Below are 14,371 nucleotides of genomic sequence, written 5' to 3' on the forward strand. Positions count from 1 at the left end.
GCGGGGTAAAGGGCTTAAGCGCTCAGCGGCGAGCGAGCTCACGCCGGCTCAGACTCCGCGTGCCTCGCCCCCGCTATGCAGAGTGGATTCTCCCGTCCTCTTTGAGCACGCGGATCAGCGTCCCTCGGTTGGCGCGAGTGACGTGATCTCGTTCGGTGCTTTTGAGGACGAGCTATTAGATGACAGCATGTCTCTAATAGCGTCAGACGCAGAGGATATTTCGGGCTCTACCATCGACCCCGCCCCCTCCTCGTCTGCCGAGCCCAGCGAAGCAAAGCCAGGGATGGATGCCGAGCTCTTCCGCATCATCGCTAAGGCCGTTGATGAGCTGGGTTTGGAGTGGTCTACGCCGGAGGAGCCCACTCGTAGTCGTCTGGACGAATGGTTCCTGCCGGGGCGCCGCACGGCCCCTCGTCAGCGAGCTTCTCCGTTTTTTCCGGAGGTCCATGACGAACTCACGAAGTCGTGGCGTGGAGTTTTTCCCCATAGCGTCTAGCGACGCAGTACTTGTTCCCGTATCTAAGGGAACCGAGGTTACGTTAGTAACTGAGTACGTTATCACTGATCTGTAAATCCTTAAATCTCACTACTCACTTCTTGACTCTAAAGGAAAGGGAATACCAAATGAACTGGCTAAAGAAGGGTGTCCTACAAAACTTCAAGAGGACCAGCTGCCTATTGGTACAGTTGCTGCTGACCTTTATCAGCAGGAATTGGGATCAGCCTTGAAAAGGGAATCAATTTTTGGATGTGATCCTTTCCCATCTGAAGAAGCCCAACAATGGACTGAAACTGAGTTTGTTTCTCACTTTGACTTGTTATCACTACACCAAAATGTGATTAATCATAACTATGGCCCTTTTAAGGATGCAGTTTTGTCTCTTATTGATATCACCAGAAGCTGTGTGTGACCTGTTACAAGTAACCTGCAATAATCAATGAAACGGTATACTGCAAAAAAACATTTATTACAGAAAGTGTAAAACCTGTTTCAATCAATAACAATTGCACTTAATTACAAATACATTCCACTTTTAAAAGTCTTTCTCAGTCAATTTGTTTTGGTGCTCTTGTAAACAAACTGAGCTTTTGCCTGAAAACTAAGCTCATCAGATTGAATGTAGATACTGTAACACTAACTTCCTTGAACTTAATTGCATTTACCAACTAGTGTTCTACCCATAAACATTAAACAGGATGTTGCAGCTTATCATACCAACATTACAACTTTTTTTGAGAACTGATCAGTGAATTTAACAGCCGTAACCAGGTAACATGTTTGCCCATCCTTACTGAAACAATGATGCATGACTTATTCCATTTATATCTCACTCAAGAAAGACAGGACATCAGAGAGACCCTTCACCTGATGCACCTTGGTGCTGAACTCTTCTGCCCTGCATTTCAGACAGTTATCTGCATTTAACAGCCACTGCTCCACACATGTTCGGCATCCAACCAGAGACTCGCAACATATGGCAAACATGGGCTCCGGCAGTAGAACTGTAAGGTTTTAAACAAAGAAATGATTGATGCTGAAAATTACAGTTACTTTCAACATGAAAGAAAATTAACTGAACTAACTGACTGTACAAGTACCCACTGCTACATATCTTACACATACCTTTACAAACAAGACAGGTGAAGGCATCCTTCATTCGGCCCAGACATGCATTTGACATTAGGGGAAAGTGGGGTGAGTTGTGCCAGTTTTTACTCAAAGTGACTTTAAAGTGAGGTCATGACAGTAATGCCTTCAACTTAAGAATGTACATATATTTCAGGATGTGGTGCATCCCTGAGAACAACAACTTTGGATCTGAAATAAATTGTTTCAGAAATATAGCTTTTAGGGAAAAAGTGGTCTTGTGGCACAACTTGCCCCTGGTGCGGGGTAAGTTGTGCCTTTGGGGAGAATATGTTGGGGTAAATTGTGCCAGTGATTTCTGAAGTAAAACAGAACATTTTAATGTTATGAACTGTAATGCTATATGAAAGCAAGACAAACTCAATACAAAATTACTTATTTAAGGTTTATTTAGATATTGCCCTATAAAACTGTTGGAATAAGTAATATTTTGCAGTTTTGGGGAAAACACAAAAAACTTAAATACAAAATATTTGATATTTGTGAATCATTTCAGGCAAAAAGGCTTTGGCAATAGATGCCTGTTGACATACATAGAACGCTGTCTGTCAATTATGTAACATATAAGAATAAATATTCTTATATGTTACATAAAACTTCTCTTTAATAACAGTGCAAACTCAAAAATGAAATCAGTGATAGCTAAATTAAACAAATGGCAGGTAAGTCAAACACTGATGAGGCATGCACATCTCCTCACTTCTCCAGATTATCCCCTGTGGGTATGTAGGTCTAGGTGGTCTGGATCTGGCCTATTACTTAACATCCCACTTGTCAATGCTGCAGGGGAATATAAACTTCTGCTCCCTTCTGGCTGTACCACCAAGTTTTTGGGGTGTGGGTAGTTTCTTGAGCACATCACCTCTAGGGATGACTGGCACAACTTAACCCAGGCCCTTTGGCACAAATCACCCCAGACCAACAAGTTTGAAAAACTAGCATGATCCAGCAGTTAAGAGCTAACATCATGCCAACTGTATAGACTCATTGTGTAGCCTGCTAAAGCACTAAAACATGTGTGAAATGTTTTCAAACTTATCTATAATTGTTCAGACACTACAATCAAAAAACCTTGATCATAGAAATTTTACTTTGAAATGAAAAAAACAGTTTTTTGAGCTAAAATGTGTTTACGTCTCATGCCATGTGTCTCTCTTCTTTGGAGGATGAGTAAAATGGATGGCTTTTCAAAATTATGTGGTCACATGACCAATTTCTTCTATGGTTTTCCAGAAACAAGGGGTGGAACTACTTCCCCCCTGGCACAAATCACCCCACTCTCCCCTATAGATTTTGGTGAAAATCGGACCAACAGTCTAGAAGGAGTTTGAAAAAGAAGGTTTTCCACATATATCAAAATGACGTATAGAAAGTTCAGCTGACTATGGCAAAAGTTAATCAAAAACAGAAAAAGCAGTTTTTCATATCTCCTGACCACTACGTGGCATTGTGCTGAAACTGTGCAGGTAGCCTCAGGTCATGGTTGTTATAACACACACCAAGTTTGGTCTCAATACGCCAAACCGTTTCGGAGATATAGCCTCACATCCATTTTTGTGTGATATCTGAGGGGAAGATAAAAGACATTACTACACCATTTACAGCTAAGGAGTGCTTGATTTAAGGATTGTACTTGCTTTATGAATGTGACCTTAAATATCCTTTCAAAATGACACCACTGCCGCTGTATCTGTTAATGGTTGTGAATTACTAACTGATCATTAAATCAGTTTTGCTGAAGCCTGGACATATTTCATAAACATCTTAACAATTAACACTGACCAGTTAAAGAGGAATCAATCTGACAGAGTTACTGTGAGAAATAGATTTTTAGTTTTTTGAAGTGCACTTTTAAGCATTTTTATGGCTAAAATAGTTAAATGAACAGTTTAAATTCACTCAGAGGGAAATCCCTCAAGAATGAATAACATGAATTGTAAAAAGAGACTTGACTGAATGTAACAGATTGGATTAAATGGAAATGGCTGTAGCCTAGCTGAAGCCAAATAAAACTCTGTGGCCTCAGATAAACTCAGGACGCACTACAAATCTAAAACAGTAGTCATCAGGACAGGGGTTAGGCAGGCCCATGCTGCTGCTTGCTGGAATCACCGCCATGCCATTTCTGAACTCTTGGACATGAAAGATATTGTTTTCATTCTTACAGCTGAGAATCAACCTGTTGCTGAAGCGAATGCTGCTGGCATACCTGTTCTGATTGCCATCAGCAAGGAAGCGTGCAACAGGAAAAGAACGACATGAAATACCATTGTTAGAGCATTCCTGAGCACTGAGAAAAACCTGGGCTCTCCACTGCACCTTCTGCTCTCTGTAAAGGGCACTAGTGTGTGCAGGAGTGGAGAAGGTTTGCAATCTGTTATTTAGGTCATCATAATCGTAGTCTGGGTGATTGACTGTTGTGTCATTGATAAATACACTCCACTCATCTCCAGTATAGATTCTGGGTAGATACTCATTACTCATGTTATCCATTTTATTCCTGATCTTAGAGAAGGGCAGAGCATTGAACTGAAAACCTTTGAGTACACCATTTAGGTAGAGTTTCTCATGATTCTGATGGAGAGCACTTGCGGAAAATTGTATTTCATACAGTTCATCCACTGAGATCAAGAGGAAGCGAATGTGATTGAGGAGGCCTGTCTGTTGCTCAGAGTTAAGCTCATCACCTTTGTCTTGGATCCATCTCTCCAGAGCTTTAAGAAGTAAAGCTTCATCCTTCACAATCAGGTCTGAGCGCTGCAGCAGAGCGTCCATCAAGTGAAAAGAGATGCTGTTCCACACTGGAGAGCTTATGAGAAACTCACCGTTCCAGGAGAGATACTGAAGGACGTTCTCCTGCAGAACAAGGTCGCCTGTGCGGACGGCGTACTCGTACATCGATACCTGGGTCTGGAAGGTGTTATCTTGGGGAATGAGTAAAGTGAAGACCTTGCCGACATCCTCCATAAGCTTCTTCACTCCAAAGATAAACGCCAGCTGATGAAGACATTGAGCTGATGTGATGGAAACCTCAATCTGACGTGTGTAGAAATACCTGCACAAAAACAGTTCAGATATTGTGTCTAATGCCCATATAGAGTCAGTAGAATTCTGACTTCAGTTTAAAGCAACATTTAGCAAAATGAAGTGACTTGAGAAAGTTACCTGAGAAAAGCAGAGACATGAGGATGGCACGTCTGGCTGACATCCACACTGAGGTTTCTGGACTCGTTTGTTAGGTTTACTTCTGGATAAATCATGAGGATCAAACGGTGCACACAAAACGCCAATTCTGCCTCTTCACTGAGATCTCGTACATTAATGCTGAAATCACAACCATCTCCACGGTCAAACAGAAGACCGAGATCATCAGACAAACCCAGACTGTTATCCACAGTGAACTGACGATTGATGGTTATGTTTTTACCTGCAAAGAAAATGTAATAAAAATAGATTAAACAACAGAAATACTTGCAGTGATATCTGGTAGGTGAATGTCATACCAGCCTCACAGACGACTCCAGCATCCTCTTTATGTGTGCAGTCAGTAACAGCCCAGCCGCTGAAGCTGCAATCAGAAAGTGAGCTCTCAGAGCCTTTACACTGCATGTCATCCAGCCAGATTGGACCAGAACCTAAAAATAATAGAATTTGGGTTAAATTGGGTTAAGACCAATGTGTATCAATCAAACTGCGCTGAGGAGTTCATACCTTCTCCATAAGTCCCTCCTGTTATGGCTGATATGGCTCCAGGAAAACTCATCTGACGACACACCACTTGCGCTTCGGCCAGATCCCATCCGTCGTCACAAACTGAACCCCACTGTCCATCATGATAAACCTCCACACGCCCAGATGAAGCCAGACCTCCCACAAGTCTCACGCTGCCCTCCTGTGTTGGCTGTTTCCGTCTGTCATCTTCAGCAAATAACAGAAGGTAAAAAAAAATGAAAAACTGCTCAGAAAAGGTTTTAAAGAGGACGGTGGAAGCAAAATTCACTTTTATGTTGTTTGCATATAAAATTCGCAAGCTCTCGATTCGATTCTTGGTTCGATTCTCGATTTTTTTTTTTTGTATTGCATTCCGTGAATATAATTTTAATACAAATGCTATTGATATTTTTAAAACATGAACAGCAAACATTAATTTGATTTTGATTTGATTAACTTTATTAATCCCAAAGGGAAATTCACGTCACAGCAGCTCATCAGAAAAAAAGATAAAAAGGAAAAAATACTTCATAATGCAATATTTCATACAGCCCCTTCGTTTCAAGCATCATAATACACTCTACACTATATTATAAATACAATTTAAAATAATCCATCAGTCATCTAATATGACATCGATTATATAAGCTAATGGCTGTTGGTAAAAATGACTTTTTATATCGTTCTTTATGGCATCGGGGCTGAATTAATCTTGAGCTAAAAGTGCTCACACATGCTTGAACTGTTCCATGAAGAGGATGACAATCTAGTTTCATTATACTGACCAGTTTATCAGTCATTCTATCCTGTGCAATCACATCAATAGTGGGCAACACGCAACCCACAACAGAACCTGCCTTTTTTATCAACTTATTGAGTTTATTCTTCTCCTTCTCTAGCAATCCCCCTCCCCAGCAGGTGACAGCATACAAGATCACAGATGACACCACAGAATCATAAAACACTCCAAAGGATCTCAGTCGCCTTAATAAATGAATGCGACTCTGACCCTTCTTATAAACCTGTACTGTATTGTCAGACCAATCAAGCTTGTTATTCAAATATACACCCAATTACTTATATGACGTGACAATCTCAATTTCTGACTCTTGAATATTCACTGGCACCACTTTGTGAGGATATCTACTAAAATCAACCACAATTTCCTTGGTCTTACTAGCGTTAAGCCTAAGACCATTCGTTTTACACCAGTATACAAAACTCTTTAAAAGCTCCCTGTATTCACTCTCATCATGCTCCTTTATACAGCCAACAATTGCAGAATCATCTGAAAATTTCTGAAGATGACAGTTTTTAGAGTTGTACTGAAAATCTGAAGTATAAAAAGTAAATAAAAACGGAGCTAAAACCGTTCCTTGGGGAACACCAGTGCTACTCATAACTACTTGGGACACACAGTTATGCATCCTTACATACTGTGGTAAATTAATAAAAATAAATTAAGAGCAGGTCTTTATTTTAAACCTATTATTGTTTTGTATAGAGTCTTATTTAAACAATATTAGGGCCCTATAAAATATTCTTCTTCATTTTTCTGGTAATCAGATAATGGCATATAACATTAATTTGTAGTATTACTACAGCATTTCACCTGAGCATTGCAAATCATGCATATGGCTTTGTTCTTGATTCTTGTCAACAATATCTCCGCCATGATAAGCCCTGAATGAATGACAGGCTTTCTGTTGTAACATAGCGCAAGGTAAATAAGAGGGTGACATCTAGTGGAGAAAACTAATGATAAGATTCAATATTACTGGATGAATCCTCATTTTTAAACGAATCTCTTCAATAAATGATTCAATGACATACATTTGTTAACGGTCACTTTACGCCACCTAATAGTGAAACAATGCAATCGACACGTTATTTGAAGCGCCAGTTACTTTCAAAAGGGGATTTGCTCTATTTTGATCGCTGCCATACACATCAATGTTTATCTCTGAACTATAAACTTTCATGCCAATATTTCTGTGATAACATGAATGACTGTAAGACAAAAATAATACTGTGTAGCTGAAAAGACTATTTGTCTACCCTAACAGAGCTGTTTTTGACAAGGTTAAAAGGGTGTTGTTTACCACAACTGTTGAGGAATTTTAGCCAAAGTATGTTTCAGAAATGAAGACCCTGAAGAATCATACCAACATCTGATGTCCCCTTTAAAGCAGTCAATAAAATGTGTTTAACTTCAGATAACTGTGAAACTGTTGCTACAACAGACATATTTGGTTGTAAAATTCCAATAGACAACTGAATAGATTTAACATAAAAAAACTTATGCAATATATATATTTTTAATGAAACTCTTTCCAATACAAATACCACAAACAATGTATTTTAAATTGAAAAAGCAAAGGTTTACTAACCAAACAGGGTCCGACGTTGAGCTGAAACATGAAGAAACAGCAGAGACCACAGAAGGTACATGATTTTTTTTCTTGCTGGAAACAGCAGAGACCACACAGCTGAATTAGTAAGAATTCACATTTCCTTTAAATAATAACCAAATCAGGCCAACTATCCAACTGGAAGCTCAGATCAAACACTGTGTAATCAGATTTAAGTGTTACCAAAATGTTTATTTCACAAGCATGCTAAACATGCATTTAAACAAGAACTGTCTGTCAGCATATCTCGGCTATGATTAGTGTAAGAAACATACATTTTTCAGTTTTCCCACAAACTTTGCTGTTTTTTGCCGTTGGTTCTGCTTCAAGATCCTCTTCATGCAAACACACACGGGAAGAACGAGACACACAGTGGTTTTCTTCAATGTCCTCCTCCTTCACAGTTTATAAATTCTTCTTGTTATGCATATTCATTGATTTAAGAACAAAGACTTTCAGAATTGATTGGATAAACAAATGATCAGATTATCATAAGGCCTCCTACTTCAGTTTAGCATTTGTGTAGATGGTTCTACTTCTTTCCAAGGCCACATTTTTCAGGATGAAAAACATAAGGGAGGATGAACACCGCAAACTATTTGTACTATTGTGCACGTACACAGGAAACATGACTTTATAAAAGAACATTATGACCAACAAGCCAAAAATATACGTGAACGTGATGGAGGGGGAATTTTGTATCAAGTTATCTGAGTCTCTTAATATCCTTACAGTTATGCGAGTAAGTCCAGACAATCTAAATTCACACAACACAAAGTAAGAGATGAGTTAATTTCATTCATTAACCTGTATGACATACTGTATGTGTGAATTTACTATCTAGCTACTAGTTAGAAAAAACTCTACTTTTGTTCTACTCACATTCTGCATTTACAATTACTAGCTAACATTCGCTAGTCTGTTTGGTAAAATGTGTTTCACTAATACAGTGTCTACTGTATATATGGTCAATAAAGTGATCTTATTTAAAGTTTCAGATTAACACAGTTTCCATATATTAATGCAATGCATGTTACCTCTCAATCCTAATGGAAGATGTCCAAAAACATATTACAGGAAACTATTTGTATTTATGGTTTGTAATGTTTGCAATGTTATTTGAAAGTGGAAACCATTAGAATTTCTGTAATGGTTTCTATTGGCTTTGTTTTAGTGGAAACAGATAGGCCTATATTTAATGCAGTGTAAATATAATTGTCTGACTCACCACATCACTGACATTTTAAAAAGGAAATGTGTAAATCTTACCGTTTTCTTCAAGTTGTATCCTTCAAATACAGTGGTATTTTTCATAATGTTGTGGAGATGCCTACACACAACATCAACCTCTGTGCAGCTGCAGTTGTACAGTTAACTATTATCATTGGACATATTAAAACCGGACAATGGAGCACTTGACCACCGAATCCAGCAGTGTCCACCATAAGTGTGCATCATTGATCATTGTTTTCGCTAAATGTTTATATTTTCTCATAACATGAGATCTGCACTTTAGTTTAAATATGTATTATTGTGCACCTATAGCACTCCTCGCTGTCATTAGAACATAGCCACAGGAAAAGTGATCAAGCGCCTCCACTATAAACTCATTTTTGTTTAACTTCTGCATAATGACTTTGTCATTTCAGTGCTTATCTCCATTAATGAGAGTAAATGTGTATATCGAAATGAAAACAGGTTAAATTCTAGTTTACTTCATAACTTTTCTCACTCCAATAAAAAGTGTGCATACGCAGTCAAGAACATCTGTACGGTGCGCACATATTTACGCCAACATTTTTATTTTTTAATAAATCCAGATAGGTGCATGGAATGCCCATTTCTATGCCCATTTTGTGCATACGCAACCTTTATACACAAGGCCCCAGCTGCAACTGAGTAATTAAAGCCATTTTAGCATAATAGCAGTTGAAATGGCTGAAAAATCATAAATACAACCACTGATAATGATTTAATGGCTTATCACTTTTGACCAATAGGTAACGCTGTTTTCAAATCGATGTGGTGTGTTCTGTGTGAGGTGTCAATGGCACACACAAAGTTTGGTGTCAATATGTCAAAGCTTTGCAGAGATACAGCCTCAGTGTCATTTTGGCATCATGCCTCAACTTTGTAGAGGCGCTATACGAAAATGGGTTCGCCTATCGCCACAAAATCCATAACTTTTTGCCAGCATGGTCTGAAGAGGATCAAATTTGGTGAAAATCTGGACAACGGTCTAGGAGGTAGGACTGTGCACAGATCTTTTGAGGGGCATGTACTGAAACTGAAAAACGGCCATTTACAATCACTCCGATAGCACTTGAAGGCAGCATGAAGCGTGCTCTGGCTCAGAACATAAAGTGCAATGTGAGGTCAGCCCCTGCTGACAATCGCGCTCGGGCTCGGTTCAAGGCCACCGTGCCTAGTGTTAGTACACCCTTAAAGCACTGTGGCTCAAGGCCAGCCATTTTCACTGTCGTGATGGATGATAGCATTCCATCCAAAGCCAAACTGTTCCTAGTTTTGGTTTTGATAGTGGAGAGCACTATCTGCATCTGCATTCAAGTGGGGAAGCCACAGTGTTTTAAGTGGGAGCCCCTACCCCTTTTATCAAGACATTAAAATGTGCAACAAACACAACACAAAACACCATTCATAAACTGATAAATGTGTTCTCTTTCTCGCTCTTACGCACATACACAGCTTGACATACATGCTCAGGGCAAGTTCTTCAATCATACTTTATGTGTACAGTATGTACATTGAGCACTGCTTTTCAATTGGTTCATTTGGGGCCTTTTTATTTTTAATACATTTACATAATACATATTATTTTATAACATCTCTAGTCTTTAGTTAGTTTCTATATCTGTTGTTTAAATTGTTACTTGCTGCTAAGAGGGATTTTCTTGTTTTGTACCTATTTCTACTTTTAATCTTTCGTTGCAATTTGTATTTTTGATTGCACTTGTTTGTAATTAGAATAATAGCCATAGGCTAAGAAGTAGCTTTTGTTATTTATACTTGCTCCCTTCCAGCACTTAAGTGCGAACTTTAGTATTGATTTGAGCAATCACCCTGCTATAGGCTTTTTGGTGTGCTAATTAGAAGGCGGCGACAGCTGTTTTCACTGAAGTATCGTTTGGCTGTGCATTTATTTGTTATTTGTCAGTTAACCCAGAAGCATCAGTGGAAGTGTTCAGCCTCGTCGTGTGAAGACCTATGAGTATAAATACCTGCAACTTGAACTGAGCAACGATACCGGCAATGCACTTAAGTATTTCGTTTATCTTCCCTTTACACCAGGGGTCATTAAACTCTACAGGACTTCTGGCCCCTCCAGGACCGAACTTGGTGACGCCTGCTTTACACACTCTCCTTTTTGTCCTCTTTTGTCCACCTCTATCATGTTTTTCCAGTACATCAGGGTTGTCTCTCAACAATGCTCAAACATCACAGGCAGACAGCAACGCAATCTTGCAAACCTGCATGCTACTGTCACGATCTCTAGCTGGAGTGCCTATGTCAGAATCAGAATCAGAATGAGCTTTATTGGCCAAGTATGTTTACACATAAAAGGAATTTGTTGTAGTGACAGAAGCTCCACAGTGCAACAGAAAGACAGTAACAGGACAGGACACAGGTAATAAAACAAAATAACAAGAAATAGCCAATAACCAATGTACAAAGCAGCAAAAAAAATAAAAAATACACAATATATAATATATAATATAGGCGACTATGTATGTATGATAAAAATAAAAATAAAATAAGTGAGTGTGGTGAATGGATAATGAATTAGTTGTGTGTTCCACGTTTATTTATTGAGTGTTCATGAGATGTATTGACTGAGGGAAGAAACTGTTCCTGTGTCTGGTCGTTCTGGTGCTCAGAGCTCTGTAGCATCGACCAGACGGTAACAATTCAAAGAGGGAGTGTGCTGGATGTGAGGGGTCCAGAGTGATTTTACCAGCCCTTTTGCTCACTCTGGATAAGTACAGTTCTTGGAGAGTGGGGAGGGTTGTACCAATGATTCGCTCAGCAGTCCGGACTACCTTCCGTAGTCTTTTGAGGTCAGATTTGGTAGCTGAGCTGAACCAGAAAGTTATTGAGGTGCAGAGGATGGATTCAATGATGGCAGAGTAGAACTGTTTCAGTAAGTCCTGTGGCAGGTTGAACTTCCTCAGCTGGCGAAGAAAGTACAACCTCTACTGGGCCTTCCTGACAATGGAGTCAATGTGAATATCCCACTTCAGGTCCTGAGAGATGGTGGTGCCCAGGAATCTGAATGACTCCACTGCAGTCACAGTGCTGTTCATGATGGTGAGTGGGGGGAGAGCAGGGGGGTTTCTCCTGAAGTCCACGATCATCTCCACAGTTTTGAGCGTGTTAAGCTCCAGGTTGTTGAGACTGCACCAGACAGCCAGCTCCTTAACCTCCTGTCTGTAAGCAGACTCGTCACCGTCCTGGATGAGGCCGATCAGTGTGGTGTCGTCTGCGAACTTCAGGAGCTTGACAGAGGGGTCTTTAGATGTGCAGTCGTTGGTGTAGAGGGAGAAGAGCAGTGGGGAGAGAACGCAGCCCTGAGGAGCTCCAGTGCTGATGGTTCGAGTGCTGGATGTGAATTTGCCAAGCTTTACTAACTGCTGTCTGTCAGGAAGCTGTTGATCTACTGGCAGACGGAGGTGGGGACGGAGAGCTGAGTTAGTTTATTTTGAAGGGTTTCTGGGATAATGGTGTTAAAAGCAGAGCTGAAGTCCACAAACAGGATCCTCACATAAGTCCCTGGTCTGTCCAGATGCTGCAGGATGAAGTGCAGTCCCATGTTGACTGCATCATCCACAGACCTGTTTGCTCTGTAGGCAAACTGCAGGGGGTCCAGTAAAGGTCCAGTGATGTCCTTCAGATGAGCCAAAACCAGTCTTTCGAATGATTTCATGGCTACAGACGTTAGGGCCACAGGTCTGTAGTCATTAAGTCCAGTAATTTTGTGTTTCTTTGGGACGGGGATGATGGTGGAGCGTTTGAAGCATGAGGGGACTTCACACAGCTCCAGTGATCTATTGAAGATCTGCGTGAAGATGGGGGCTAGCTGATCAGCACAGATTTTTAGGCAGGCTGGTGACACCATCTGGACCAGGTGCTTTCCTTCTTTTGTTCTTCCTGAAGACCTGGCACACATCATCTTCGCTGATTTTAATTGTAGGTGTGGGGGAGAGAGCGGTTGCTGGAGGTGTTAATGGTTGTGTGGAGAGGTGTTCTGGGCGGGTGTGGGGTGATCGTTCAAAACGACAAAAGAACTCGTTTAAGTCGTCTGCCAAGTGTTGATTCTCCAGAGTGCTGGGGGGTGGTGTTTTGTAGCTGATGATGTCCTTCAATCCTAATCACACTGAAGCAGGATCACTGGAAGAGAATTTGTTCCTGAGCTTGTCAGAATAATTCCTCTTTGCCACTCTGATCTCCTTTTCCAGTGTGTATTTGGCCTGGTTGTACAATACTTTATCCCCCTTTCTGTGAGCATCTTCTTTGGCCTGACGGAGCTGTCTGAGTTTGGCAGTGAACCATGGTTTGTCATTGTTGTAGAATAGATGAGTCCTGGTAGGAATGCACATGTCCTCACAGAAACTGATATAAGATGTTACAGTCTCTGTGAGCTCGTCCAGGTCATTTGCAGCAGCTTCAAAAACAGTCCAATCAGTCAGGTCGAAACAGGCTTGTAAATCCCGCTCTGTTTCGTTAGTCCATCTTTTAACAGATCTTAATACAGGCTTTGCAGACTTAAGTTTCTGCCTGTAGGATGGAATAAGATGAACCAAACAGTGATCAGAGAGTCCTAAAGCTGCTCGTGGAACCGAGTGATATGCGTCCTTTATTGTTGTGTAACAGTGATCCAATATATTACTGTCTCTGGTGGGACATGTGATGTGCTGTCTGTATTTTGGCAGTTCACGGGAGAGATTTGCTTTATTAAAGTCCCAGAGAATGATTAAAACAGAGTCCGGGTGTTGTTGCTCACTCTCTGTGATCAGATCAGCGAGTTTCTGTAAAGCTGTGCTCACGTGCGCTTGCGGTGGAATGTAAACACTCACGAGAATGAACGAGCAGAACTCCCGCGGCGAATAGAACGGCTTGCAGTTAATGAAGAGCGTTTCTAGATCTGAACAGCACATCTTCTTTAACACAGTTACATCTGTACACCACCTCTCATTGATGTAAAAGCACGTCCCGCCGCCGCACGATTTCCCCGTTGATTCTGCTCTGATCAGCTGGTAATTAGGCAGATGAATCGCGCTGTCCGGTATGTCGCCATTCAACCAGGTTTCCGTGAAACAAAGAGCAGCAGAGTTAGAAAAGTCCTTGTTTGTCCGGGAGAGCAGAAGGAGTTCGTCTGTTTTGTTGGGTAGAGAGCGGAGATTCTACAAATGGATGCTAGGTAACGCTGTTCTAAATCCGCGCTGACAAAGTTTCACGAGCGCGCCGGCTCGCTTTCCCCGTCTGTGCCTCCTCCTGTAGCGTTTGACCAGAGCTACGGCTCCACCAACTACAATGTCCAGCAAAACGTCCGAAAAATCAAAAACCGGAAGAAGATTTTGTGGTG

General features: G+C 40.7%; 1 protein-coding gene across 1 annotated transcript; it reads right to left on the minus strand.

Annotated features, from left to right (window-relative positions):
- Positions 1-951: 951 nt before the first annotated feature.
- On the minus strand, positions 952-8,148 carry LOC306866705 (galectin-3-binding protein A-like). The gene is made up of 6 exons (XM_079411988.1): positions 8,046-8,148; positions 7,750-7,824; positions 5,360-5,566; positions 5,152-5,283; positions 4,814-5,075; positions 952-4,703 (listed from the first exon to the last, which is right to left on the minus strand). Exons 2-6 carry the CDS (start codon positions 7,808-7,810, stop codon positions 3,671-3,673), a joined length of 1,695 nt encoding a protein of 564 aa, XP_079268114.1. The 5' UTR covers positions 7,811-7,824; positions 8,046-8,148; the 3' UTR covers positions 952-3,670.
- Between the last annotated feature and the right edge of the window lie 6,223 nt (positions 8,149-14,371).

This window comes from Barbus barbus, assembly GCF_936440315.1.
Source record: "Barbus barbus genome assembly, chromosome: 4".
Classification (NCBI taxonomy): Eukaryota; Metazoa; Chordata; class Actinopteri; order Cypriniformes; family Cyprinidae; genus Barbus; species Barbus barbus.

Excerpts from the sequence above, each read along its gene's own strand:
- LOC306866705 (XM_079411988.1), bottom strand. The coding sequence starts at position 7,810 with ATGTACCTTCTGTGGTCTCTGCTGTTTCTTCATGTTTCAGCTCAACGT. Across the intron at positions 5,567-7,749 it reads TCAACGTCGGACCCTGTTTG|ATGACAGACGGAAACAGCCA; the intron begins GTTAGTAAACCT and ends TATTTGCTGAAG. Across the intron at positions 4,704-4,813 it reads CATGTCTCTGCTTTTCTCAG|GTATTTCTACACACGTCAGA; the intron begins GTAACTTTCTCA and ends GTTTTTGTGCAG.